The 27,394-nt window shown below is 49.9% G+C and overlaps 1 protein-coding gene across 5 annotated transcripts in view; it reads left to right on the forward strand.

Moving 5' to 3' along the window:
• Window positions 1–2,204: 2,204 nt before the first annotated feature.
• The window catches only part of shc1 (SHC (Src homology 2 domain containing) transforming protein 1), an 80,088-nt gene continuing 54,898 nt past the window's right edge, over window positions 2,205–27,394 (forward strand). The window contains exon 1 of one of the 5 annotated variants that reach the window (XM_080183790.1): window positions 2,205–2,224. Coding sequence is in view for 1 of the 5 variants with exons in the window: in XM_080183788.1 (XP_080039914.1) it covers window positions 17,176–17,190 (15 nt within the window). In the remaining 4 variants the exon portion in view is untranslated. Of the gene's footprint in view, window positions 2,225–7,368; window positions 7,390–16,538; window positions 16,560–17,072; window positions 17,191–27,394 lie in introns of those variants that run through there. The other 4 variants (XM_080183792.1, XM_080183791.1, XM_080183788.1 and 1 more) reach the window with 4 other exon arrangements.

Here is a 27,394-nt window from a genome sequence, read left to right on the forward strand (position 1 = left end):
AATTCTCTCCAAATGGAATTAAATAGTTGTTGCTAACTTTATTAAAGGGCAGTCGGCAGCACTGGAGGGCGGATGTCTCATCCAGTCAGAGAAGTGATAGCAAGAAACCTTTCCCCTGAGCAGAGGGGTCAGTAAACCCTCTGCAGGGGTCAGTAACAAGAGGGCAGAGATTGAAGGTCAGGAGCAGGTGATTTAGGGAGGATTTGAGAATCCTTTTCACCCAGAGGGTGGTGGGAATCTGGGACTCGCTGCCTGGAAGGGTGGTAAGAGGCAGGAACCCTCACACCATCGAGATGAGCGCATGAAAGGCTACTCACCGAAACGGGATTAGAATAGATAGGGAACTAGATGGCCGGCACGGACACGATGAGCTGAAGGGTCTCTTCCAGTGCTGGAAAAGCTCTATGCAGCACAGAAGGTGACCACTCATACCATTCTGCCACAGACATCGACTTCAGGAAGTGTAAAGGAGAACATGCCCCTGTCTACATCAACGGGGACAAAGTGGAAATGGTCGAGAGCTTCGGGTTTCTAGGCATCCAGATCACCAAGAACCTGTCCTGGTCCCCCCCAATGCTGACACTATAGTTAAGAAAGCCCCACCAACGCCTCTACTTTCTCAGGATTCTAAGGAAATTTGGCATGTCCGCTACGACTCTCACCAACTTTTACAGATGCCCCATAGAAAGCATTCTTTCTGGTTGTATCACAGCTTGGTCTGGGCTCCTGCTCTGCTCAAGACTGCAAGGAACTACAATTTACCCTAGTGATTCCCTGACACTAATGGACAATTTAGCATGGCCAATCCACCCTAACCTACACATCTTTGGACACTAAGGGACAATTTAGCATGGCCAATCCACCCTAACCTACACATCTTTGGACACTAAGGGACAATTTAGCATGGCCAATCCACCCTAACCTACACATCTTTGGACACTAAGGGGCAATTTAGCATGGCCAATCCACCCTAACCTGCACATCTTTGGACACTAAGGGACAATTTAGCATGGCCAATCCACCCTAACCTGCACATCTTTGGACACTAAGGGGCAATTTAGCATGGCCAATCCACCCTAACCTACACATCTTTGGACACTAAGGGACAATTTAGCATGGCCAATCCATCTAACCTACACATCTTTGGACACTAAGGGACAATTTAGCATGGCCAATCCACCCTAACCTGCACATCTTTGGACACTAAGGGGCAATTTAGCACGGCCAATCCACCCTAACCTGCACATCTTTGGACACTAAGGGACAATTTAGCATGGCCAATCCACCCTAACCTACACATCTTTGGACACTAAGGGACAATTTAGCATGGCCAATCCACCCTAACCTACACATCTTCCAGACTGGGAGGAAACCGGTGCCACCAGACGGAACCCACGCAGACACGGGGAGAATGTGCATGGTGACTGACAGGCGCTGGCCGACGCCCATGAAATGGCACACCTGGAGGGAGGGGCACCATTTTGACTGACAGGGGCTTATCCCCGCCCACTAAATGACGTGTACGGGGAGCGGGGCGTGCGATGGTCACTCTCAGCGGCATGCCCCCGCCCACTAAGCGCCGTCATCCAGTGGGCGGGGAGACGGTGACTGACAGTCGCTTATCCCCGCCCACAAAATGACGTTTACCAGCAGGCTGGGCGACGGTGACTGACAGTCGCGTATCTCCGCCTACTAAATGACGTTAACAGGAGGCGGGACGAGTGTGACTGACAGGCCCATTACACCGCCCACTAAATGACGGTTGAGTGTGCGGGACGGGGAAATTATGATTGACAGGCGCTTGAACCGCTCATTGAAAGAATTTGACGGGGGGCGGGACCCAGGCCAAGAGTCTCACAAGGGGCGTGCCTCGCTGAGGGATGACTGACGGGCGTTAGGGCACCGCCCCTAAAACAACGTCAATGGGAGGGGGCGGGATATAAAGACGGCCAATGAGGTAACGTTCCCGTGACGTATAGGGGTGGTGCGATTGGCCGGAGAAGGACACGCCCCTCACGCGCAGGAAGTAACCTTTTAGGGGCCAGTCCGCGCAGGCGCAGTCCGGAGATTCCCGTCGTTCACCAGCAGGAAGTGGCGTATCCTGGCGAGAAATCGCGCAGGCGCAGCGAGAGAGGGAGGGAGAGCTGACTCCGCCCCCTCCCGCTCCAGTTGCCAGGGTCATGGGTCAGAGCCAGAGCCAGAGAGGGAGAGGCGCCGCAGCTGTGTGAGTGAGTTACACTGATATACAGTGTATATATACTGTATATAGACTGTTAGAGTGCTTATACACTGTAATATAGAGTGAGGGGGCTGTGTGAGTGAGTTACACTGATATACAGTGTATATATACTGTATATAGACTGTTAGAGTGCTTATACACTGTAATATAGAGTGAGGGGGCTGTGTGAGTGAGTTACACTGATATACAGTGTATATATACTGTATATAGACTGTTAGAGTGCTTATACACTAATAAAGAGAGAGTGAGGGGGAGCTGTATGAGTGAGTTACACTGATACAGTGTATATATACTGTATATAGACTGTTAGAGTGCTTATACACTAATATAGAGAGAGTGAGGGGGAGCTGTATGAGTGAGTTACACTGATACAGTGTATATATACTGTATATACTGTTAGAGTGCTTATACACTGTAGTATAGAGAGAGGGGGGCTGTGTGAGTGAGTTACACTGATACAGTGTATATATACTGTATATACTGTTAGAGTGCTTATACACTGTAGTATAGAGAGAGGGGGGCTGTGTGAGTGAGTTACACTGATACAGTGTATATATACTGTATATACTGTTAGAGTGCTTATACACTGTAGTATAGAGAGAGGGGGGCTGTGTGAGTGAGTTACACTGATATACAGTGTATATATACTGTATATAGACTTATAGAGCTTATACACTGTAATATAGAGAGAGGGGGCTGTGTGAGTGAGTTACACTGATATACAGTGTATATATACTGTATATAGACTTATAGAGCTTATACACTGTAATATAGAGTGAGGGAGCTGTGTGAGTGAGTTACACTGATATACAGTGTATATATACTGTATATAGACTTATAGAGCTTATACACTGTAATATAGAGAGAGGGGGCTGTGTGAGTGAGTTACACTGATATACAGTGTATATATACTGTATATAGACTGTTAGAGTGCTTATACACTAATATAGAGAGAGGGGGCTGTGTGAGTGAGTTACACTGATATACAGTGTATATATACTGTATATAGACTGTTAGAGTGCTTATACACTGTAATATAGAGAGAGGGGGCTGTGTGAGTGAGTTACACTGATATACAGTGTATATATACTGTATATAGACTGTTAGAGTGCTTATACACTGTAATATAGAGTGAGGGGGCTGTGTGAGTGAGTTACACTGATACACAGTGTATACATACTGTTAGAGTGCTTATACACTGTAATATAGAGAGAGGGGGGCTGTGTGAGTGAGTTACACTGATACACAGTGTATACATACTGTTAGAGTGCTTATACACTGTAATATAGAGAGAGGGGGGCTGTGTGAGTGAGTTACACTGATATACAGTGTATATATACTGTATATAGACTGTTAGAGTGCTTATACACTAATATAGAGAGAGTGAGGGGGAGCTGTATGAGTGAGTTACACTGATACAGTGTATATATACTGTATATACTGTTAGAGTGCTTATACACTGTAGTATAGAGAGAGGGGGGCTGTGTGAGTGAGTTACACTGATATACAGTGTATATATACTGTATATAGACTGTTAGAGTGCTTATACACTGTAATATAGAGAGAGGGAGCTGTGTGAGTGAGTTACACTGATATACAGTGTATATATACTGTATATAGACTGTTAGAGTGCTTATACACTAATAAAGAGTGAGGGGGAGCTGTATGAGTGAGTTACACTGATACACAATGTATATATACTGTATGTAGACTGTTAGGGAGCTTATACACTAATATAGAGTGTGAGGGGGAGCTGTGTGTGAGTTACACTGATACAGTGTACACATACTGTATATAGTCTCTTATCGAGCGTATACAGTGTAACATAGAGGGTGAGCTGTGTGAGTGAGTTACACTACAGTGTGTGTATATATATATATATATACTGTATATAGACTGTTAGCTTATACACTAATATAGGGAGGGAGCTGTGTGAGTTACACTGTGTGTGTGTGTGTATATATATTATATGTACTGTATATATTACATATGTAACATATGTATGTGCCTGTATGAGAGGGTACCTTCGTGAGAGGGTGTGAGAGTGCGAATCAATTAAGATTGTTCTGCATTGTTTGGGTGCTATCTCTGCTGTTCTGCGGGGTGCTGTCGAAGCGATTCTGTTGTCATGCGGTCTCTGGCGGTGCTCACAGCACCCTAACCGCGGTGTGTCAGCAGAACCCTGCACCGTCGGTGACTGTTGCATGTTGCGGAGTGGCTCGTGTTAAATATTAACTGGAATTTCCCACCCCTCACCGAAGCTCTCAGTCTACGCTCAGAATAACTGTGTATATAAAAATGCTGTCTTTCCCTCGGGTTTGTCACGGCACCCTGCTCACCTCAGCTCACTTGTGTGAGGACAGTTGCTCACGTTCCCAGTCTGCTGTTCTCTGCCATGTTTAGGGGTGTGTGTCTGTCGCAGACAATTCTGAAACCTCTTGTGGTTACTTGCTTCTGTGGTGGAAGCGTTGCACAGCATTCGGGAAGGACAGACTGTTACTCAGTAGAATGTGTCATCGCACAGGTGCCAGTGTTTGATCGGGCTGCACCGGGAGGCTATGTCGATTTTCAAACCTCCGTAGGGTTGTCGTGGGTCTAAGTTTCGGACTAGCTTCGCCTCGGTGCCGGGGGGTGCTGAGTCAACCCTGAGTTCCCGGGGTATGTACCCTGGGTGCCGACCTGCAGCGGCCTCCCGAGAACGCCTTCGAGTGTGTCCCTGGGCCAAAGGTGGAAGTGGATGCCAAGCTAAATGTGGGAAAGGGGGCTTGGAGGGGTCAGGGTCAGGGAAAGACAGGTGAAGGGCAGTCTAGATGCGGGAAGAATGCGAAGAGGGCATATTTGAGTATGGGAGTGTCACTGAGGGCAAGTGTTATAACTTGAGTTGGGTAAACGTACCAAAGCCATTGTGAGCTGGTTGGGGACTTGCAAGGGAGGGGAAAATAACATTACTCAGAACGATCTGCTGGTTGGCAGATGCCAGGATTAAGTTTCAGGTTTAATTATTCATGTCACAAGCAAGCATTAACACTGTAATGAAGTTACTTTGAAAATCCTACACTCTGGTGCCTGTTCGGGTACACTGAGGAACAATTTAGCACGGCCAAGCCACCCAACCAGTACATCTTTGGACAGTTAGGGGCAATTTAGCATGGCCAATCCACCTAACCTACACATCATCACGTTTTTAAAAGTTTATTGGTGTTGCAAGTAGGCTGACATTAACGCTGCAGTGAAGTTACTGTAAAAATCCCCCGGTTGCCACACTCGGGTGCCTGTTCGGGTACACCGAGGGAGAATTCAGCACATCTTTCGGATCGTGGGAGGAAACCCACGCAGAGTGAAAGTTCAAGTTTATTTATTAATTACAAGTAAGGCTTACATTAACGCTGCAGTGAAGTTACTGTGAAAATCCCCTGGTCGCCACACTCCAGCACCTGTTCGGGTACACAGGGAGAATTTAGCATGCAGACATGGGGAGAACATGCAGATTGCACAGGCAGTGACCCAAGCTGGGAATTGAACGCGGGTCCCTGGCGCTCTGGGGCAGCAGTGCTAACCCACTGTGCCACCCTATACAAAGTGATGCTGTGAGGGCGACAGTCATGTAAGTCCCAGCTCCCTCGTGTCCCCAACAAAAGGAAGGAATGATGGTGTTTGTTATGCTGGCGGCAGCTAATTTTTCAATTAACAAGTGCCAAGGAATGGAAGGTGACAGCCAATCAAACTATCCCTCCTTGTCTGAGGAGCAAGCATTGGGCCCAGGACTCCAGGCTGGACCCCCCCCCCCCCTCACTCACTCCCGCCCTGATAGCCCGCACGGGCCCTGGGTGGGCAGGTGTCGGCCTGAGGGGTTTTATTCATTCTCAGGACATCGCCAGCCGGGCCCAGCGTTTAAAAACCCATCCCTAATTGCCCCTGGAGAAGACGGTGGATGGGGTGCCATCTTGAACCCACTGCAGGGGTGTAGGTACATCCACAGTGCTGTTAGGGAGGGAGTTCCGGGATTGTTAGTGGACGTCAGTCAGTCCCTGTGTGTGGGGTAGGTACACCCACAGTGCTGTTAGGGAGGGAGTTCCGGGATTGTTACTGGACATCAGTCAGTCCCTGTATGTGGGGTAGGTACACCCACGGTGCTGTTAGGGAGGGAGTTCCGGGATTTTGACCCCAGCCACAGTGAAGGAACGGCCGATATATTTCCCAGTCGGGATGGTGAGTGGCTCAGAGGGGGGAACTTGCAGGTGGGGGTGTTCCCCATGTGTCTGCTGCCCCCTCCTTGTCCTTCTAGATGGTAGAGGTGGTGGGTTTGGAAGGTGCTGTTGAAGGAGCCTTGGTGAGTTGCTGTGGAGCATCTTGTAGATGGTACACACGGCTGTGTGGGTGGTGGAGGGAGTGAGTGTTTGTAGTTAGCGTGTCGATCGAGCGGGGCTGCTTTGTCCTGGGTGGTGTCGAGCTTCTCGAGTGTTGTTGGAGCCGCACTCATCCAGGCAAGTGGAGAATGTTCCATCACACTCCTGACTTGTGTCCTTGTAGATGGTGGACAAACTCTCTCATCACTGGTCCTCTGACAGTGTAATGCTCCCCCTGTGCCACACTCCCTCAGTGTGGTGCTCCCTGGTACCCACAGTCGCACAGCGCCCCTCCCCTGGCTAGGTGAGTGGGGGGGGCGGGTATCGATCTGGTTCGAGCGGGGTCTCAAACCCACCATCTCCTGGCTCTGAGGCACGAGAGAGAGAGAGACTGACTGAGTCTGACCTTCAGAGGTTGAGTAAAAGTTGTCAGCGCTCTGTTCAGCTTGGCTGCCTGTTGTGCAAGATTGGTCAGGTTTGTTTGGTGGTTGCTGGAACTAGGTCAGTGAGATCTTGCTGCAGGTAATTAATTCTTGGTAATGGTCTTGTCATTCAGTCCATTGGGTGCATTAGCTCGCGTCACATCCTCCCCTCAGCCTCCGTCTGCAGAGTTGCCAGCTGATGCACTGAGCTGAGCCGGGAATAGGCGACTGGAGGTAATATTTCACGTGGGCTGGCCGTTTATGGTGGTGATTATTGCCACAGACTGAGTCGGGCACTCTCTGGGTGACGACTGGCACTGATTGAAGTGGAACTGCTCCCTGACCTTGTTTGTCTGCACCTTCAGATGTCCGAAGACTTGAGGTGTGTGCGCGCGCACGTGAGTGTGTCCCCCCCCTCCCCTCCATCCTCCCTTCCTCAAACTAGCCTAACCTGACCCTCGAGCTGAAGGCAGCCTGTTCCCCTCCCTGCGCTGAAGTTACTTTCTGTCTTCTCCCCTTTTCGTTGCATTCTGGAGCTGCTGTTTTATTGCATCGACCCCCCCCCGCCCCCTTTCCCTGGGTGTTTGAGTGACGTGTTGGGGTAAACACAGTAAGAAGTGTCACAACACCAGGTTAAAGTCCAACAGGTTTGTGTGGTCGCAGAAGCCACTAGCTTTTGGAGCGCAACCCCTTCGTCAGATAAGTGGGAGCGCTGTTCACAAACAGTGCATATAAAGAGACAAGCTCAATTTACAAAATAATGGTTGTCATTTTTGTAAATTTGAGTTTGTCTTTATATGCCCTGTTTGTGAACAGCGCTCCCACTCACCTGACGAAGGGGCAGTGCTCCGAAAGCTAGTGGCTTTTGCGACAATGCAAACCTGTTGGACTTTAACCTGGTGTTGTGCGACTTCGTACTATGTTTGAATAAGTGTTAATTTTAGTTTATTTATTGGTGTCACGACTAGGCTTACATTAATACTGCAATGAAGTTACTGTGTGGAAAAACCCCGAGTCGCCGCACTCCTGTTCGGGTTACACTGAGGGAGAATTTAGCACGGCCAATGCACCCTAACCAGCACGTCTTTCAGACTGTGGGAGCGTTTGGAGGAAACCCACACAGACACGGGGAGAACGTGCAGGTTCCACACAGACAGTGACCTGAACCGGGAATCGAACTCAGGTCCCTGGTGCTGGGAGGCAGCAGTGCTAACCCACTGTGCCGAGGTGCTGTCGGAGGCCATCGGCATGAGATACGGAGATATCAGCGTAATTGTGGCACTGTACAACAGTGTGTATTTACATAGCGCCTTTAGAATCCCACACTGCAGGAGGAGATCGTTAAAGTCATTGGGTTTGCACCGACTCTCCGAAATAGCATCCCACCCAGGCCTTCCCCTCTGCCCTATCCCCATAACCCCATGCATCTAACGTCGCCGATCCCCATAAACCGCACATCTTTGGACACTAAGGGACAATTTAGCACGGCCAATCCACCCTAACCTGTACATCTTTAGACACCAAAGGAGCATCACAGCTGATATTAAGAAAAGCTCTGCGATGCATTGATATTCATGATGTGGAGATGCTGGCGTTGGACTGGGATAAGCAGAGTAAGAAGTCTCACAACACCAGGTTAAACTGGTTGGACTTTAACCTGGTGTTGTGAGACTGCTTACTATGCATTGATATAGCCAAGCCTATATTGATGTGGTCTCCCTCAGATTCGCTGCTGCGCTCCACGGAGAAGTAGGGCTCAATCATACAGAGCTGGGAATCCTGTGGAGAGTAACTCACCTCCTGACTCCCCAAAGCCTGTCCACCATCCACAAGGACACGAGTCAGGAGTGTGATGGAACAATCTCCACTTGCCTGGATGAGTGCGGCTCCAACAACACTCGAGAAGCTCGACACCACCCAGGACAAAGCAGCCCCGCTCGATCGACACGCTAACCACAAACACTCACTCCCTCCACCACCCACACAGCCGTGTGTACCATCTACAAGATGCCCCGCAGTGACTCACCAAGGCTCCTTCAATAACACCTTCCAAACCCACCACCTCTACCATCTAGAAGGACAAGGGAGGGGTGGGGGGCAGCAGACACATGGGGAACACCCCCACCTGCAAGGTCCCCCCCTCCGAGTACCACTCACCATCCCGACTGGGAAATATATTGGCCGTTCCTTCACTGTGGCTGGGGTCAAAATCCCGGAACTCCCTCCCTAACAGCACTGTGGGTGTACCTACCCCACACACGGGGACTGACTGATGTCCAATAACAATCCTGGAACTCCCTCCCTAACAGCACTGTGGGTGTACCTACCCCACACATGGGGACTGACTGATGTCCAATAACAATCCCGGAACTCCCTCCCTAACAGCACTGTGGGTGTACCTACCCCACACACAGGGACTGCAGCGGGTTCAAGATGGCGGATTACCCATCCCCTTCTTGAGGGGCAATTAGGGTGTGGTGATAGATGCTGGGTCCAGCAGCAACATCCAGAAAACCCCGTATCATTGGAAACAGTTGATATGCGTGGTTATCACCATGCTGTTTGTGGGATCTTGCTGTGCATAAGTTGGCTGCTCATCAGGACAGCGACCCCACTTCAGTACGGAGCACCTCTTGGCAGTAGAGCGCTTTGATTTGATTTATTATTGTCACATGTATTGGAATACAGTTAAAAGTATTGCAGAATGTAGTGTTACAGTCATAGCTAGGGTGTAGAGAAAGATCAACTTAATGCGAGGTAGGTCCATTCAAAAGTCTGACGGCAGCAGGGAAGAAGCTGTTCTTGAGTTGGTCGGTACGTGACCTCAGGCTTTTGTATCTTTTCCCCGATGGAAGAGAGGATGTCCGGGGTGCGTGGCGGGGGGGGTCCTTGATTATGCCGGCTGCTTTTCCCCGAGGCAGCGGGAAGTGTAGACGGAGTCAACGGATGGGAGGCTGGTTTGTGTAATGGATTGGGCTACATTCACCACCCTTTTGTAGTTCCTTGCGGTCTTGGGCAGAGCAGGAGCCCAGACCGAGCTGTGATACAACCAGAAAGAATGCTTTCAATGGGGCATCTGTAAAAGTTGGTGAGAGTCGTAGCGGACATGCTAAATTTCCTTAGTCTTCTGAGAAAGTAGAGGCATCAGGGCATCGTGAAAAAGGCCTTCTCAACGCAAGTTATAATTGTGTTGTTGTTGTGGGGAACAGCAGGAGTTCAGGTTCTTGAAGTATTGCGCCGAAAATAATAGATTTTCTGCTGGGGGTGTCTTGGTCTTCAGTTGAGAACCTCACGCAGTTCACAGAAAAGAGTTGAGGTTACCGAGATATACAGACGGAAACAGGCCCTTTAGCTCACTTCTCCATGCTGACCATAGAGTCACGGCGGTTTACAGCATGGAAACAGGCCCTTCGGCCCAACTTGTCCACGCTGCCCCTCCTTTTATTTAACCCTAAGCTCGTCTCAATTGCTCACGTTTGGCCCATATCCCTCTATCCCCATCGTACCCATGTAACTGTCTAAACGCTTTCTAATAGACAAAATTGTACCCGCCTCTACTACTGCCTCTGGCAGCTCGCTCCAGACACTCACCACCCTCTGTGTGAAAAAACAGCCCCTCTGGACCCTCTCCCCTCTAGTTTTAGACTCCCCTACCTTTGGGGAAAAGATGTTGACTATCTAGCTGATCTGTGCCCCTCCTTATTTTACAGACCTCTATAAGATCACCCCTCGGCCTCCTATGCTCCAGAGGAAAAAGTCCCAGCCTATCCAGCCTCTCCTTATAACTCAATCCATCAAGTCCCGGTAGCATCCTAGTAATCTTTTTTGCAGTCTTTGCAGTTTAATTACATCCTTCCTCAGGCAGGGTGACCAGCATTGTTAGCAGCACTCCCAAATGTTGTCATACCAATGTCTTGTACAGCTGTAACATAATGTCCCAACTCCTGTATTCAATGCTCTGACTGACCGATGAAGGCAAGTGTGCCAGACACCACCTTCACCACCCTGCTGTCCACCAGCGACACCACTTTCAAGGGATTATGTACCTGCACTCTGAGTGATTGAAAGCCTTCTATAAGGTCACCCCCACATCCTCCTACCCTCCAGGAGAAAGAGTCTCAGCCTCTCTGATCCTTCCAGTACTGGTAACATCCTTGTAAATCTGTTTTTGCCCCCTTTCCAATTCAGTAACATCCAGGAGGAACCTTTGGTGACCTCTGTCAGCCCGTTCCCCCGCAGGCTGGCTTGATTCCCCACTTGGACGCATTCCCTTATTTCCCCCCTTCCATCAGCGCTGAAAGTTCTGTCTTTGACTCGGGATGCAAAGAGGCTTTTGTGGATGGACAGGATTTGGATAATCATCTGGGATTGTCCCCTCTTAACGCCCGATAATCTGTCACTTATCCCGTGCAGCCACGCTCGAGGGAGCGAGTATCGGTTTAAAGTTTATTTCTTGGTCAGAATCGTGGAGGTTTACAGCATGGAAACACGCCCTTCGGCTCAGTTTGTCCATGTCACCCTTTATTTTTTTAAACCCCTAAGCTAGTCCCAATTGCCCACATTTGGCCCATATCCCTCTATGCCCATCTTACCCATGTAACTGTCTAAACGCTTTTTAAAAGACAAAATTGTACCCGCCTCTACTACTGCCTCTGGCAGCTTGTTCCAGACATTCACCACTCTCTGTATGAAACAATTGCCCCTCTGGACCCTGTCCCCTCTCACCTTAAACCGATGCCCTCTAGTTTTAGACTCCCCTACCTTTGGGGGGAAAAGATATTGACTGTCTAGCTGATCTGTGCCCCTCATTATTTTATAGACCTCTATAAGATCAGCTCTCAGCCTCCTACCCTCCAGAGAAAAAAGTCCCAGTCTATCCAGCCTCTCCTTATAACTCAATCCATCAAGTCCCGGGAGCGTCCTGGTAAATCTTTTCTGCACTCTTTCTAGTTGAAGTAAGGAATCTCTCAACGCCAGGTTAAAGTCCAACAAGTTTATTTGGTATCACAAGCTCTCGGAGCATCTTCATCAGGTGACTGGGAGTTGGGTTCATAAACATGGCGTATATATAGACGCAAACTCAGTTACAAGATAATGGTTGGAATGTGAGTCTTTACAGGTACAGACAATGTGAGTGGAGAGAGGGTTAGAACAAAGAACAAAAATAGCCCGGGAAACAGGCCCAACAAGCCCGCGCCGCCATTTTAACATTACCAGTATCCCCCCCCCACCCATGACCCTTATCTATTGCTTATGGAATTCCACATTGAGGGAAAACTAATTTAGGGACAATTTATTACCTGCAGTCAGCCTAATAGCACATCTTTGGGGTGTGGGAGGAAACCGGAGCACCCGGAGAAAACCCACGCAAGCACAGGGAGAATGCGCAAACTCCCACAGACACTGGCCCAAATCCATGTGTCAAGCACAAGTTAAAGAGGTGTGAATTGTCTCCAGCCAGGACAGTTAGATTTTGCAAGCCCAGGCAAGTTGTGGGGGTTGCAGATAGTGTGACATGAACCCAAGGTCTTGGTTGAGGCCATCCTCGTGTGCGGAACTTGGCTATCGGTCGCTGCTCAGCGACTCTGTGCTGTTGTGTGTCTTGAAGGCCGCCTTGGAGAACGCTTACCCGAAGATCAGTTTAATAATATCCTTTCTATAATAGGGTGACCAGAACTGCACACAGTATTCCAAGTGTGGCCTTATCAATGTCTTGTACAACTTCAACAAGACGTCCCATCTCCTGTATTCAATGTTCTGCCGATGAAACCAAGCGTGCCGAATGCCTTCTTCACCACTCTGTCCATTTTCAAGAAACTATGAATCTGTACCTTGATCTTTTTGAAGTCAATGATAGTCTCCTTTATTTTTCTGCCCCTGAGGGAGAGACTATTGTCTCTCATTAGGGATTATGGTCCCTCCAGACCGACACTACAGTTAAGAAAGCCCCACCAATGCGTCCACATTGCCCCCTCCAACTCAATTTTCAAGTTTGCTGAAGACACCATCGTAGTGGGTCGGATCTCAAACAATGACGAGACAGAGCACAGGAACGAGATAGATAATCTGGTGAACTGGTGCGGCAACAATAATCTCTCCCTCAATATCAACAAAATGGAGATTGTCATCAACTTCAGGAAGCGTAAAGGAGAACATGTCCCTGTCTACATCAACGGGGACAAAGTGGAAAGGATCGAGAGCTTCAAGTTATAGGTGTCCAGAACATAAACAATCTGTCCTGGTAGTTAAAGTCCCACCAGTGCCTCTACTTTCTCAGGATGCTAAGGATATTTTGCATGTCAGCTATGACCTTCTCCAACTTTTACAGATGCCCCATAGAAAGCATTCTTTCTGGGTGTATCACAGCTTGGTCTGGGCTCCTGCTCTGCCCAAGACCGCAAGAAACTACAAAATGGTAGTGAATGTAGCCCAGTCCAAACACACAAACCAGCCTCCCATCCACTGACTCTGTCTACACTTCCCGCTGCCTCGGGGAAAAGCAGCCGGCATAATCAAGGACCCCACACCACGCAACCCGGACGTTCTCTCTTCCACCTTCTTCCGTCGGGAACAAGATACAAAAGTCTGAGGTCACGTACCGACCGACTCAAGAACAGCTTCTTCCCTGCTGCTGTCAGACTTTTGAATGGACCTACCTCACATTAAGTTGATCTTTCTCTACACCCTAGCTGTGACTGTAACACTAGATTCTGCACCCTCTCCTTTCCTTCTTTATGAACGGTATGCTTTGCCTGCATAGTGCGCGAGAAACAATACTTTTCACTGTATCCCAGTACATGTGACAATAATAAATCAGATGGAGGAATGTACACCTGAGTGGGTGACTGGCCATCCTGTGTTGTGTTAAATATTCCATTGTTCACAGCGTCAGACGAGGAAAGTTTTGTACTTGTGCACAAACAGTGCCAAGTCCTGCTCACTCACCATCTCTGTGCACTGATCTCCATTGAATTTCTGTCCCCACTACACCTCCATTCTAAACTTCTCATTCCTTCCCTATCTCTGTAACCTCCTCCAGCCCCCTACACCCCCCTCCCTATCTCTGTAACCTCCTCCAGCCCCCTACACCCCCCTCCCTATCTCTGTAACCTCCTCCAGCCCCCTACACACCCCTCCCTATCTCTGTAACCTCCTCCAGCCCCCTACACCCCATCCCCTATCTCTGTAACCTCCTCCAGTCCCTACACCCCCTCCCTATCTCTGTAACCTCCTCCAGCCCCCTACACCCCCCTCCCTATCTCTGTAACCTCCTCCAGCCCCCTACACACCCCTCCCTATCTCTGTAACCTCCTCCAGCCCCCTACACCCCATCCCCTATCTCTGTAACCTCCTCCAGTCCCTACACCCCCTCCCTATCTCTGTAATCTCCTCCAGTCCCTACATCCCCAATCTCTTCATACAGAGAGGGAAAGAAGGGGTCCCTAATGACAGCCCCAAGCAGCCAGCTGAGTTTGGTTTCTGTCTAAGCCTAGCTCCACCCAGTCACCTTGGTAGTCCTGTCACTCAACCTAATCAAACCCTACTCTGCAAAATCCCAGGGGAAAAGACTAAAAATAACAGAATACTGTACCACCATGCCATCCTACTGTCATTGCTTCCTCCCCACACTGTGTGGCACCCTGAACAGAACGCAGTGCTCCAGCTGTGGCCTAACACATTGCATCATAGATGAGTTAGTGACCTATTTATCTTTGTACTCCTCCCACTCATGGTGCGTCAGTGGGTTAGCACTGCTGCCTCACAGCGCCAGGGACCTGGGTTCGATTCCCAGCTCAGGTCGCTGTCTGTGCGGAGTCTGCACATTCTCCTGTGTCTGTGTGGGTTTTGTCCGGGTGCTCTGGTTTCCTCCCACAGTCTGAAAGAGGGGCTGGTCAGGGATGCATGGACTAAAGTCTGCTTCAGTTGGGTGGGAGGGTGAGCTGTGAGGAGGATGCAGAGATGCTGCAGTGTGATTTGGACAGGCTGAGTGTGCGGGCATCTGCGTGGCAGATGCAGCTTAATGTGGATAAATGTGAGGTTACCCACTTCAGTAGCAATAATAGGAAGACAGATTATTAGAGTTGAACAGGTGTCAGAGTGTGGTGACTAGGGGATTTTCACAGTAACTTCATTGTGGTGTTAATGTAAGCCAACTTGTGATACTAATAAATAACACTGTACTTATTATACAACACACTTTTTAGACCTCAACTGGAATATTGTGTACAGTTCTGGGCCCCACTGTGTAGGAAGGATATGAACATGTTGGAGAGAGTAGGGTGGCATGATAGCACAGTGGTTAGCACTGCTGCCGTGCAGCGACAGGGACCGGATTCGATCCCTGGCTTGGGTCACTCTGCACGTTCTCCCCGTGTCTGCGTGGGTTTCCTCCAAGTGCTCCGGTTTCCTCCCACAGTCCGAAAGACGTGCTGGTTAGGGTGCATTGGCCATGCTAAATTCTTCCTCAGTGTAACCCGAACAGACGCCGGAGTGTGGCAACTAGGGGATTTTCACAGTAACTTCATTGCGGTGCTAATATAAACTGACTTGTGACACTAATGAACTTTTAAAAACTTTCAGATGTGCAGGTTAGGGTGGATTGGCCATGCTAAATTGTCCCTTAGTGTCCAAAGATGTGTAGGTTAGGGTGGATTGGCCATGCTAAATTGTCCCTTAGTGTCCAAAGATGTGTAGGTTAGGGTGGATTGGCCATGCTAAATTGTCCCTTAGTGCCCAAAGATGTGTAGGTTAGGGTGGATTGGCCATGCTAAATTGTCCCTTAGTGCCCAAAGATGTGTAGGTTAGGGTGGATTGGCCATGCTAAATTGTCCCTTAGTGCCCAAAGATGTGCAGGTTAGGGTGGATTGGCCATGCTAAATTGTCCCTTAGTGCCCAAAGATGTGTAGGTTAGGGTGGATTGGCCATGCTAAATTCTCCCTCAGTGTAACCCAAACAGGAATGTGGCAACTAAGGGATTTTCACCATAACTTCATTGCGGTGTTAATGTAAGCCTACTTGTGACAATAATGAATAAGTAATTAAGCTTGTTCAAGAGGGAGGGAGAGAAAGAACAACTGGGCATTGATTCTCGGTGACTGAAGGCGAAACTTCATTGCGGCGTTAATGTAAGCTGACTTGTGACGCTAACTAACAAAGTAAGTTAATAAAACCTAGGGTAGTGTATACCTGGCTTGACGTCCACAGCAGTGCTGGGCGTGGGGCTTGAGTGGGGGCAGACCCAGTCCCTCCGAGAGAAGGGATTAGTTCTTAAAAGACTGGGTCGGGACGGGTATTTTGACGTGTGGGCTGAATGGCCAGGGAACGCAAAGTTGTTCCAATACTCTGCAGCAGGGGAGCTTGATTTCTCCTCGCTTTCGCTTCGGAGTAGCAGTCCCCCTCCCCGTGCCCCCCACACCCCCCCACCCACCTCGAGTCACCGCCTGCAAGGCATCTGAGCCCTTCTCCTTCTCCCTCTCCCTCTCCCTCTTCCTCTTCCTCCCCCACCACAACCGTCCTCACCACCTCCCTGCCTTCGCTCTCCTGCCAGACCAGGTAAGCCTGGACTTGTCGCCTGCTGTGTAGAGCCTGTTTATACGGAAAACTCAGGCAGTACAACGCGAGGCCTTTCTCGGGGAAAGGTTGGCAGGGGTGCAGAATCAGAAATGAAGCCCTGCTCCAGCGTTTCCCCCAGCCCTGCTCCAGAGTTTCCCCAGCCTTGTACGCTTGTGACGAAGATCGCCCGCGCTCTCTTCCACGTTGACACTGGAAGAGTAGTAATTTTTTTTTCCACCACCAGCCAACCCCCCCTCCCCACCCTCTGCCTCCTGAGCTGGACGAGAGCCAGTGTGTTCTCACGAAGCGATGGAAGATCTCCAGCCTGGAATTCTGGCTAGACTTGCAGAGGCGAGGAGCTGTAATTCAATATTTCGCTAATCGCCACCAGCGGTGAACCCTGTCCCGGTTCCAAGTGTAGCATATTGTTATGGTTTTTTTTTCTTTGAAGGAGTTTTACTTGCAGAGGGAGGGAGGGAGAGAGGGAGGGATCTGATCTCGTGATCAGATGCCATATGATGCTTGTGCATCTGTTTCTTGCGAGGAGACGGGGGCTGGAGCGAAGGGAGGCCTGTGCGCGAACCGTACCTGCGCACACTTGTGCATTGCCATTGACATGGGGGATTATCAGGTCTGTTGGCATCGTGCTTGTTTGCGTGTGTGTGTGTGTATGTGTTGTTTGCACTCCCCCTCCTCTGACTTTTTCCAGTTCTTTTTAATCCCTTTAACCACCCCCCCCACCCCGCACCTTTTTAATCGCACCCCCCCCCCTGTTCAGAAAGAGAAATAGCTCGCAGAACTTTAGGGTGTGTTTGTGTTGGAGTTATTCTCTCTCTCGCCCAGCCCTGTTTCCAAGTTTGCACAAGAGAGATTGCGTCAATTCGAAAGGTCCTTGTGCAGATTTCAAATTTAAAGTTTATTTATTAGTAAGGCCGACATTAACGTTGCAATGAAGTTGCTGTGAAAATCCCCCTAGTTGCCACACTCCTGTTCGGGTACACTGAGGGAGAATTTTAAGTTTTGAGTTGATTTATTAGTGTGGCAAAGAAGGTTGGCATTAACACCGCAATGAAGTTGCTGTGAAAATCCACTAATTGCCGCACTCCTGTTTGGGTACAGTGAGGGAGAATTTTAAGTTTCCAAGTTTATTTACTAGTGTCACAAGTCCGCTTACGTTAACACTGCGGTGAAGTTACTGTGGAAAAATCCCCTAGTCGCTACACTCTTGTTCGGGCTACACTGACGGAGAGTTTTAAGTTACTGAGTTTATTTATTTGTGTTGCAATTTGGCTTGCATTAACACTGCAATAAAGTTACTGTGAAAATCCTCTAATCGCCACACTCCTGTTTGGGAACAGTGAGGGAGAATTTTAAGTTTCTAACTTGATTTATTAGTGTGACAAAGTAGGTTGGTGTTAACACCGCAATGAAGTTACTACAAAAATCCCCTAGTTGCCATGCTCCAGCGCCTGTTCGGGTACACTGAGGGAGAATTTTAAGTTACTAAGTTTCTCTTAGTGTCACAAGTAAGGCTTACGTTAACACTGCAATGAAGTTACTGTGAAAACCCCCAAGTTGCCCCACTCCCGGCACCTGTTCGGCTACACTGGGGGCGAATTTAACACGGCCAATGCACCCTAACCTGCACAGCTTTCGGACTGTGGGAGGAAACCCACGCAGACACGGGGAGACTCTGTACAGACAGTGACCCGAGCCGGGAGTCGAACCCGGGTCCCTGGCTCTGTGAGGCAGCAGCGCCAACCCGCTGTGCCGCTCTCAGGTTTCCTGTTATTGTTCTCGCACGTCCGGATTTCGTCTTTCGACTGGAAGCGGCCGTGTAGTCTGCCTGCGGACGTGACGGGGGCGCAGTCTGGTGTCGTGGCGCCCCTGCTGGGGGTGGGGGGGGTGGCAGCTCCAGGGCCTTGATTTTGCTGGGTTCCACGGGGTCAAGGAGGGCTGCACCCCCATCGCCGCAACCTTTGGCGTTACTGTTGTTAACAGGTGGGGGGTGGGGGGGGGGCGGTAGGGTAGGGTAGGGTGGGAGCCTCGAATGTAGGAAACAGGGCAGCCAACGTGACCTGAGCAAGATCCCACAGTGTGGGGATGTGGGTGTCCCAGTGGGTTGGCACCGCTGCCTCACGGCGCCAGGGACCCGGGTTCGATTCCAGCCTCACGTCACTGTCTGTGTGCAGTCCACTTTTCTGAAGGCGTGCTAAAAATACACACACGCGCACACACACACACACACACACACACACACACACAAGCGAAACATCTGCCCAGAGTGCTTCTTAAGCAAAAAATCTCAGAGGAGCTGGGACGCTGTCTCATCTGCAGTTGCTGGAATAAGCTTCCACAGACTTCCCCTTGCGCTGACGACTGCACTCGCAAGATTAACCCACTTTGGGGCTTGCTCAGGCCACAGACCCGCCCGTCAGGACACCCCTCACTAACAGGGATTCCGTGTGCAGCATGAGGGGGGCGCAGTTGCTTCCTCAGTGCCAGGGACCTGAGTTCCATCCCAGCCTCGGGTCACTGTCTGTGCAGAGTCTGCTCGTTCCATCCACTCCGTGTCTGCGTGGCTTCCTCTGGGTGCTCCGGTGTCCTCCCGCAGTCCACAGATGTGCAGGGTAGATGGACTGGCCATGCTAAATTGCCCCTTAGTGTCCAAAGATGAGCAGGTTAGGGTGGATTGGCCATGCTAAATTGCTGCTTAGTGTCCAAAGATGTTCACGTTGGTGCAGATTAGTGGGGTGAATATATGGGGTAATGGAGATAGGGCCTGGGTTAGCCGCGCTCTCTCGAGTCGGTGCAGACTCGATGGACAACTGACCACCTCCTGCATTTTAGGGATTCTATCGTTCTAAGAGAAGCCAGAGGCTAAATGTTTCACAACTCCAACAACACTCGGGAAGCTCGACACCACCCAGGACAAAGCAGCCCCGCTCGATCGACACGCTAACCATAAGCACTCACTCCCCCCACCACCCACACAGCCGTGTGTACCATCTACAAGATGCCCCGCAGCGACTCACCAAGGCTCCTTCCACAGCACCTTCCAAACCCACCACCTCTACCATCTAGAAGGCCAAGGGGGGGGCAGCAGACACACGGGGAACACCCCCACCTGCAATTTTCCCCTTCTGAGCCACTCACCATCCCGACTGGGAAATATATCGGCCGTTCCTTCACTGTGGCTGGGGTCAAAATCCCAGAACTCCCTCCCTAACAGCGCTGTGGGTGTACCTACCCCACACACGGGGGACTGACTGATGTCCAATAACAATCCCGGAACTCCCTCCCTAACAGCACTGTGGGTGTACCTACCCCACACACGGAGACTGACTGATGTCCAATAACAATCCCGGAACTCCCTCCCTAACAGCACTCTGGGTGTACCTACCCCACACACGGGGACTGACTGATGTCCAATAACAATCCCGGACTAGCAGCTTTGGCAGAGAGAGGAACAAGAATTAAGATGTCCAATCCATGTGGCTCCTTCCTGTTTAAAGTTTGTTTATTGGTGCGACACGTTGGCTTACATTAACATTGTATTGAAGTTACTGTGAAAATCCCCTAGTTGCTCCTGCCTTTTCCCCATAACCCCTGATCCCCTTATTAATCAGGAACCTATCTATCTCTGTCTTAAAGACACTCAGTGACCCGGCCTCCTCTGCGGCAAAGAGTTCCACAGATTCCCCACTCTCTGGCTGAGGAAATTCCTCCCCATCTCTGTTTTAAAGGATTGTTCCTTTAGCCTGAGGTTGTGCCCCCTCTGGTTCTAGTTTTTCCTACTAGTGGAAACATCCTCTCCATGTCCACTCTATCCAGGGCCTTGCAGTATCCTGTAAGTTTCAATAAGATCCACCCCTCATCCTTCTAAACTCCAACGAGTACAGACCCAGAGTCCTCAACCCGTTCCTCATCCGACAAGCTCTTCATTCCAGGGATCATTCTTGTGAACCTCCTCTGGACCCTTTCCAAGGCCGGCACATCCTTCCTTAGATACGGGGCCCAAAACTGCTCAGAAATGGGGTCTGACCAGAGCCTTATACAGCCTCAGAAGTCCATCCCTGCGCTTGTATTCTAGCCTTATCCACATGAATGCTAACGTCGCATTTACCTTTCATCCAAAAGACGTGCTTGACCGTGCTAAATTCTCCCTCGGTGTAACCCAAACAGACGCCAGAGTGTGGCGACTAGGGGATTTTCACAGTAACTTCATTAACACTGTAACACATAAATAAACTTTAACACTCCAGCGCCTGTTCGGGTTACACTGAGGGAGAATTTAGCACGGCCGATGCACCCTAACCAGCACGGCTTTCGGACTGTGGGAGGAAACCCACTCAGACTCGGGGAGAACGTGCAGACTCCACACAGACAGTGACCCAAGCTGGGAATCGAACCCAGATCCCTGGCGCTATGAGGCAGCAGTGCTAACCTGCTGTGCCACCCAAGCTTTTGATTACGTGCCCCTCATGCCACCTCCTGTATCTCAGTGACATAGAAACATAGAGGATCGGAGCAGGAGGAGGCCATTTGGCCCTTCGAGCCTGCTCCTCCATTCATCACCATCATGGCTGATCATCCAACTCAATAGCCTCATCCTGCTTTCTCCCCATAACCTTTGATCCCATTTACCCCCCAGTGCGATATCCAGCTGCCTCTTGAATACATTCAATGTTTTGGCATCAACTCCTTCCTGTGGGAATGAATTCCACAGGCTCACCGGGTGAAGAAATGTCTCCTCACCTCCCTCCTAAATGGTCTACCCCCAATCCTCAGACTGTGACCCCTTGGTTCTGGACTCCCCCCACCCCTCTATTCGCTTTCTCATTCTATCTTTACCTCTCCACTTCCTTTCTCTCTCACACATTCACTCCCTCTCACACATTCACTCTCTTTCCCTGCCTTTCTCATATTCTATTTTTCCCTCTCTCTCTCTCTCTCTCATTCACATTCACTTTATTTTTCTCTCTCTCTCATGCATTCTCTCTATCTTTACCCCTTTTTCACACACACATTCTATTTTCCCCCCTTTCTCTCTCTCTCTCTCAAACTCTCATTCTCTCTACCTTTATCTCTCTCTCAGACACGTTCACCTTCTTTCCCTCTCTATCTCTCTCATTCTCTCTCACACATTCTCTCCATCTTTACCTCTCTGACACATTTTTCTCTCTCTCACATTTACTCTATCTTTCCCTCTCCCTCATACACACACTCTCTCTATCCATCCCTTTCTCTCCCACACACACTGTCTCTGTCATACATTCTCTCCATCTTTCCCTCTCTCTGACGCACACATTCAGTCTACCTTCCCCCTCTCACGCGCGCACACATTTTCCCCCCCTCACGTTTTCTGTCTCCCTCACATTCTCTCTATCCTTACCTCTCTCACACATCCTCTCTCTTGCAAATATTCTCCCCCATCTTTCCTTCTCTTGCTCTCTCTCACACACCCTCTCTCTATCTCCCTTCCTCATCCTCCTTCAGAAGAGGCGACCAAAACTGCGCGTGCTATTCTAGGTGTCAAATATTATTCGATCTCTCTCCTTGGAAGCCTTCCATACAGAAGAGTGTTTGCAGGGCTAATCTGTCACCAAGTGGACTTTGTTTCTTTGTCGACTGTTCCACTTGAATGCCTGGGCAAAGTCTGCGTGCGCCGGGAGTGGCATTGGACAGGAGGTGGGGGAGGAGATGGTTAGCAGTGTTGTTGGAACTGTTTATCGAAAAGAAAAAGCAGGAAAACCTGTCGGGGTAGGATCACTTGCCAGTTTCGACAATGGGAGTACGTTGGTCAGACAAATGTACGTGAGGAGGAGTGTGGCTGGCTGACTGACTACTCCTCAGGGACATAGGTGACCCCTCCTCCCTGCCTGGAGGCACAGAATTGAAGGCCATTTCTGCAGGTATTTAGCATGAATACCCACCCATCTGGTGAAAAGATTATTGAGGCACTGGGAAAAGGTGCAATAGTTTCCCACCTGAACTATACCTCAACTGAGAGGTTATAACTTTCAGAAAAGATGGAGGGGATGTAACTTAATCCAGGGCCAACATAGAGAAGGTGTTTAATTTAATTAGATTTATTATTGTCACATGTATTGGGATACAGTGAAAAGTATTGTTTGTTGTGTGCTATGCAGACAAAGCATACCGTTCATAGAGTACACATTTGATCTATTATTGTCACATGTATTGGGATACAGTGAAAAGTATTGTTTCTTGCGCGTTATACAGACAAAGCATACAGTTCATAGAGTACATAGATTTGAATTATTATTGTCACGTGTATTGGGATACAGTGAAAAGTATTGTTTCTTACGCGCTATACAGACAAAGCATACAGTTCATAGAGTACACATTTGATCTATTATTGTCACATGTATTGGGACACAGTGAAAAGTATTGTTTCTTGCGCGCTACACAGACAAAGCATACCGTTCATAGAGTACATAGATTTGAATTATTATTGTCACGTGTATTGGGATACAGTGAAAAGTATTGTTTCTTACGCGCTATACAGACAAAGCATACAGTTCATAGAGTACACATTTGATCTATTATTGTCGCGTGTATTGGGATACAGTGAAAAGTATTGTTTCTTACACGCTATACAGACAAAGCATACCGTTCATAGAGAAGGAAAGGAGAGGGTGCAGAATGTAGTGTTACAGTCATAGCTCGGGGTGTAGAGAAAGAGCAACTTAATGCGAGGTGGGTCTATTCAAAAGTCTGACAGCAGCAGGGAAGAAGCTGTTCTTGAGTCGGTCGGTACGTGACCTCAGACTTTTGCATCTTTTTCCTGACGGAAGAAGGTGGAAGAGAGAATGTCCGGGGTGTGTGGGGTCCTTGATTATGCCGGCTGCTTTTCCCCGAGGCAGCGGGAGTGTAGACAGAGTCAGTGGATGGGAGGCTGGTTTGTGTGATGGATTGGGCTACGTTCACCACCCTTTTTTAGTTCCTTGTGGTCTTGGGCAGAGCAGGAGCCCAGACCAAGTTGTGATACAACCAGAAAGAATGCTTTCTATGGGGCATCTGTAAAAGTTGCTGAGAGTCGTAGCAGACATGCCAAATTTCCTTAGTCTTCTGAGAAAGTAGAGGCGTTGGTGGGGCTTTCTTAACTATAGTGTCGGCATGGGGGGACCGGGACAGGTTGTTGGTGATCTGGATACTTAGAAACCTGAAGCTCTCGACCATTTCTACTTCGTCTCCGTTGATGTAGACAGAGGCATGTTCTCCTTTACGCTTCCTGAAGTTGATGACAATCTCCTTCATTTTGTTGACATTGAGGGAGAGATTATTGTTGCCACACCAGTTCACCAGATTCTCTATCTCGTTCCTGTACTGTGTCTTGTCGTTGTTTGAGATCTGACCCACTACTATGGTGTCGTTGATAAACTTGTGTGGGTGTGTGTGTATAATTAACCCTTAATTCAGGAGAAACATCTTTACGCAGTGAGTGGAGCAGATCGCAGGGCTTGCTCCTATGGGGAGTGGGGGAGAATGTGGGACTCGCGTCTGTGGTGGGGAGTGGGGGCAGAATGTGGGACTCGCTCCCTCGGGAGGAGTGGGGGGAGAATGTGGGACTCGCTCCCTCGGGAGGAGTGGGGGGTGGAGAATGTGGGACTCGCTCCCTCGGGAGGAGTGGGGGGGGGAGAATGTGGGACTCGCTCCCTCGGGAGGAGTGGGGGGAGAATGTGGGACTCGCGCCCTCGGGAGGAGTGGGGGGGGAGAATGTGGGACTCGCGCCCTCGGGAGGAGTGGGGGGGGAGAATGTGGGACTCGCTCCCTCGGGAGGAGTGGGGGGGGAGAATGTGGGACTCACTCCCTCGGAAGGAGTGGGTGGAGAATGTGGGACTCGCTCCCTCGGGAGGAGTGGGGGGAGAATGTGGGACTCGCTCCCTCGGGAGGAGTGGGGGGGGGAGAATGTGGGACTTGGGCCCCGCTATGGGGGAGTGGGGCAGAATGTGCGACTCGCGCCGTGGTGGGGAGTGGGGGGACAATTGTGGGACTCGCCACAGGGGGTGTGTCTGTTTGCTTGTGTGCCTGTGTCTGTTTGCTTGCTTGTGCGTCTGTGTTAACACGTAGGCCAGACCGGGTAAGGATGGCAGATTTCCTTCCCTAAAGGGAACGTTAGTGAACCAGATGGGTTTATTTTTTTTGTGACAATCGATGATAGTTGTCACAGTCGCCGTTACTGAGACTCAATCCCAGATTGTATTAATCGATTTAAATCCCCACCGGGTGCCCGGGGTGGGATTCAAACCCGTGTCTTTCTTCTACTCCCACCCCCCCCCACCCCATTCTCTCCCTAACCCTGGGGGTGTCTGAATTACCGGTCGAGGGATGTTCTCACTTGTCTGCTGCCAGCACCATCTGCCCTGTGAAGATGGCAAAGGAAGGCTTCCCCTCTCCTCCTGCTGTCGTGAGCTGGGAGCGCAGACCCTTGCCCCTCTCTCAGAGCGGGACCAAGGGTAGATGTTTGGGGGGGGTCCCACCCTTCCCGTGTGACCACTTCACAGCTGGATTGATTGATTGATTGATCTGGCGGGGTGGGGGGGGGGGATTCAGGGGAGGGTTGAGGTTGCGGGACGAGGGGGTGATGTGTGGGTGGGGGCCGTGCGCGCGAGAGAGAGAGTGAGTGAGACAAGTTGGAGAATGGAAAACGCAGGCCGGTTTTAATTTGGTTTTTGGATCGGAGTCTTCCCTTGCGCACAACAGATTGTTTCCAGATGTTTTTCTGGGGGGGTGAGTGGGGTGGGCTGAGTGCAGGGAAGTGAATCATTCCGCAAATATGCATTATTATTATTATTTTTTTTGTGTGTCCTGTCTTGCTGAGCCCTGGCTTGCAGTGATCCTTTCCCTCAGCACCGTGGTGGCCAGGGGTGCTTGTGTACGTGCAGGGAGCGCGGGATAACCATCTACCACCTGCCTCGCTCTGCTGGCTGGCTGGGTGGGTGGGTGGGATTGCCTGCGTCGATCCCCTTTCTAGTGTTGGCCCCCATTCCCCCCTCTGAAGATCCCCTGCATTCTCCCCCTCCCCCCAAGGCTGCAGAAATGAGCCTCCATAGGGGAAGAGGGGGGGTACTGCTAAATAAATTGCACCCCGGATGCCTCCTCCTCCTCCTCTCTGTGTCCACATTGTTTTGCTGTCTGGTGGTGACACTGTGTGGGTGTGGGTGTGTGTCGGGAGGGGAGGGGGGATGAGAACACCAGGGTATAACGTGCTATCAGGTACTTGTACTCAGCATATCACCAAATGGCCATTTTCTTACACACACACCACCACCACACCCCCCCCCCCCCCAATATTATTTCACGCAATACAGACAACGTATACCATTCATAGAGTACATAGATCTGATTTATTATTGTCACATGTATTGGGATACAGTGAAAAGTATTGTTTCTTGCGCGCTATACACACAAAGCATACCATTCATAGAACACATAGGGAAGGAAAGGAGAGGGTGCAGAATGTAGTGTTACAGTCACAGCTAGGGTGTAGAGAAAGATTTGATTTATTATTGTCACATGTGTTGGAATACAGTGACAAGTATTGTTTCTTGCGCGCTATACATGCAAAGCATACCATTCATAGAATACATAGGGAAGGAAAGGAGAGAGTGCAGAATCTAGTGTTACAGTCACAGCGAGGGTGTAGAGAAAGATCAACTTAATGTGAGGTAGGTCCATTCGAAAGTCTGACAGCAGCAGGGAAGAAGCTGTTCTTGAGTTGGTCGGTACGGGACCTCAGACTTTTGTATCTTTTTCCCCGATGGAAGAAGGTGGAAGAGAGAATGTCCGGGGTGTGTGGGGGTGTCCTTGATTATGCTGGCTGCTTTTCCCCGAGGCAGCGGGAAGTGTAGACGGAGTCAATGGATGGGAGGCTGGTTTGTGTGATGGATTGGGTTACATTCACCACCCTTTTGTAGTTCCTTGTGGTCTTGGGCAGAGCAGGAGCCCAGACCAAGCTGTGATACACCCAGAAAGAATGCTTTCTACGGGGCATCTGTAAAGGTCGGTGAGAGTTGTAGCGGACATGCCAAATTTCCCTAGTCTCCTGAGAAAGTAGAGGCATTGGTGGGACTTTCTTAACTATAGTGTCGGCGTGGGGGGACCGGGACAGGTTGTTGGTGATCTGGACACCTAAAAACCTGAAGCTCCCGACCCTTTCTACTTTGTCCCCACTACTGTATTCAGGGCATGTTCTCCTCTACGTTTCCTGATGGCAATCTCCTTCCTTTTGATGACATTGAAGGAGAGATTATTGCTGCCGCACCACCAGATTCTCTCTCTCTCTTTCCTGTACCCTGTCATTGTTTGAGATCTGTCCCACTACGTACCGATGGCCTGCTTAAACCCACATCATATGGTTCAGCTATAAATATCTGGCACTGTGCGTCCTTGCTGTCTTGAGGTATATGCGCATCTGCTGAACACAAGCCCCAATTGGTGTGCTGATGTCTCTCGACTTCAACCGTTCCTTTCTTTTAAATGCTATTTTTAATCTTTTTATTGCTTGTTGGTGTACCGCAGCATTGAGAGAGAGAGAGTGGGAGAGAGTAGGTGGGTTTTCCATTTCTTATGGGGTGACGTCACCGAGGTGGCTAGAAAACGCCACCCACGCCCGCTTGCTCGCTCATTTGAACTGCCTGCTCAGCTTTGAGCCACTGTTCCCCACTCCCTCCACATCCCTGGCTGACCCTCCGTGTGTCGCTCCCACCAGAGCTCTCCCCACAACCCACCCACCCAGCACGGCCAATCCACCTAACCTGCACACCTTTCGCACTGAGGGGGGAAACCGGAGCACCTGGAGGAAACCC

Source organism: Carcharhinus amblyrhynchos, unplaced genomic scaffold, assembly GCF_965287045.1.
Source record: "Carcharhinus amblyrhynchos unplaced genomic scaffold, sCarAmb.v2.hapA scaffold_414, whole genome shotgun sequence".
Lineage (NCBI taxonomy): Eukaryota > Metazoa > Chordata > Chondrichthyes > Carcharhiniformes > Carcharhinidae > Carcharhinus > Carcharhinus amblyrhynchos.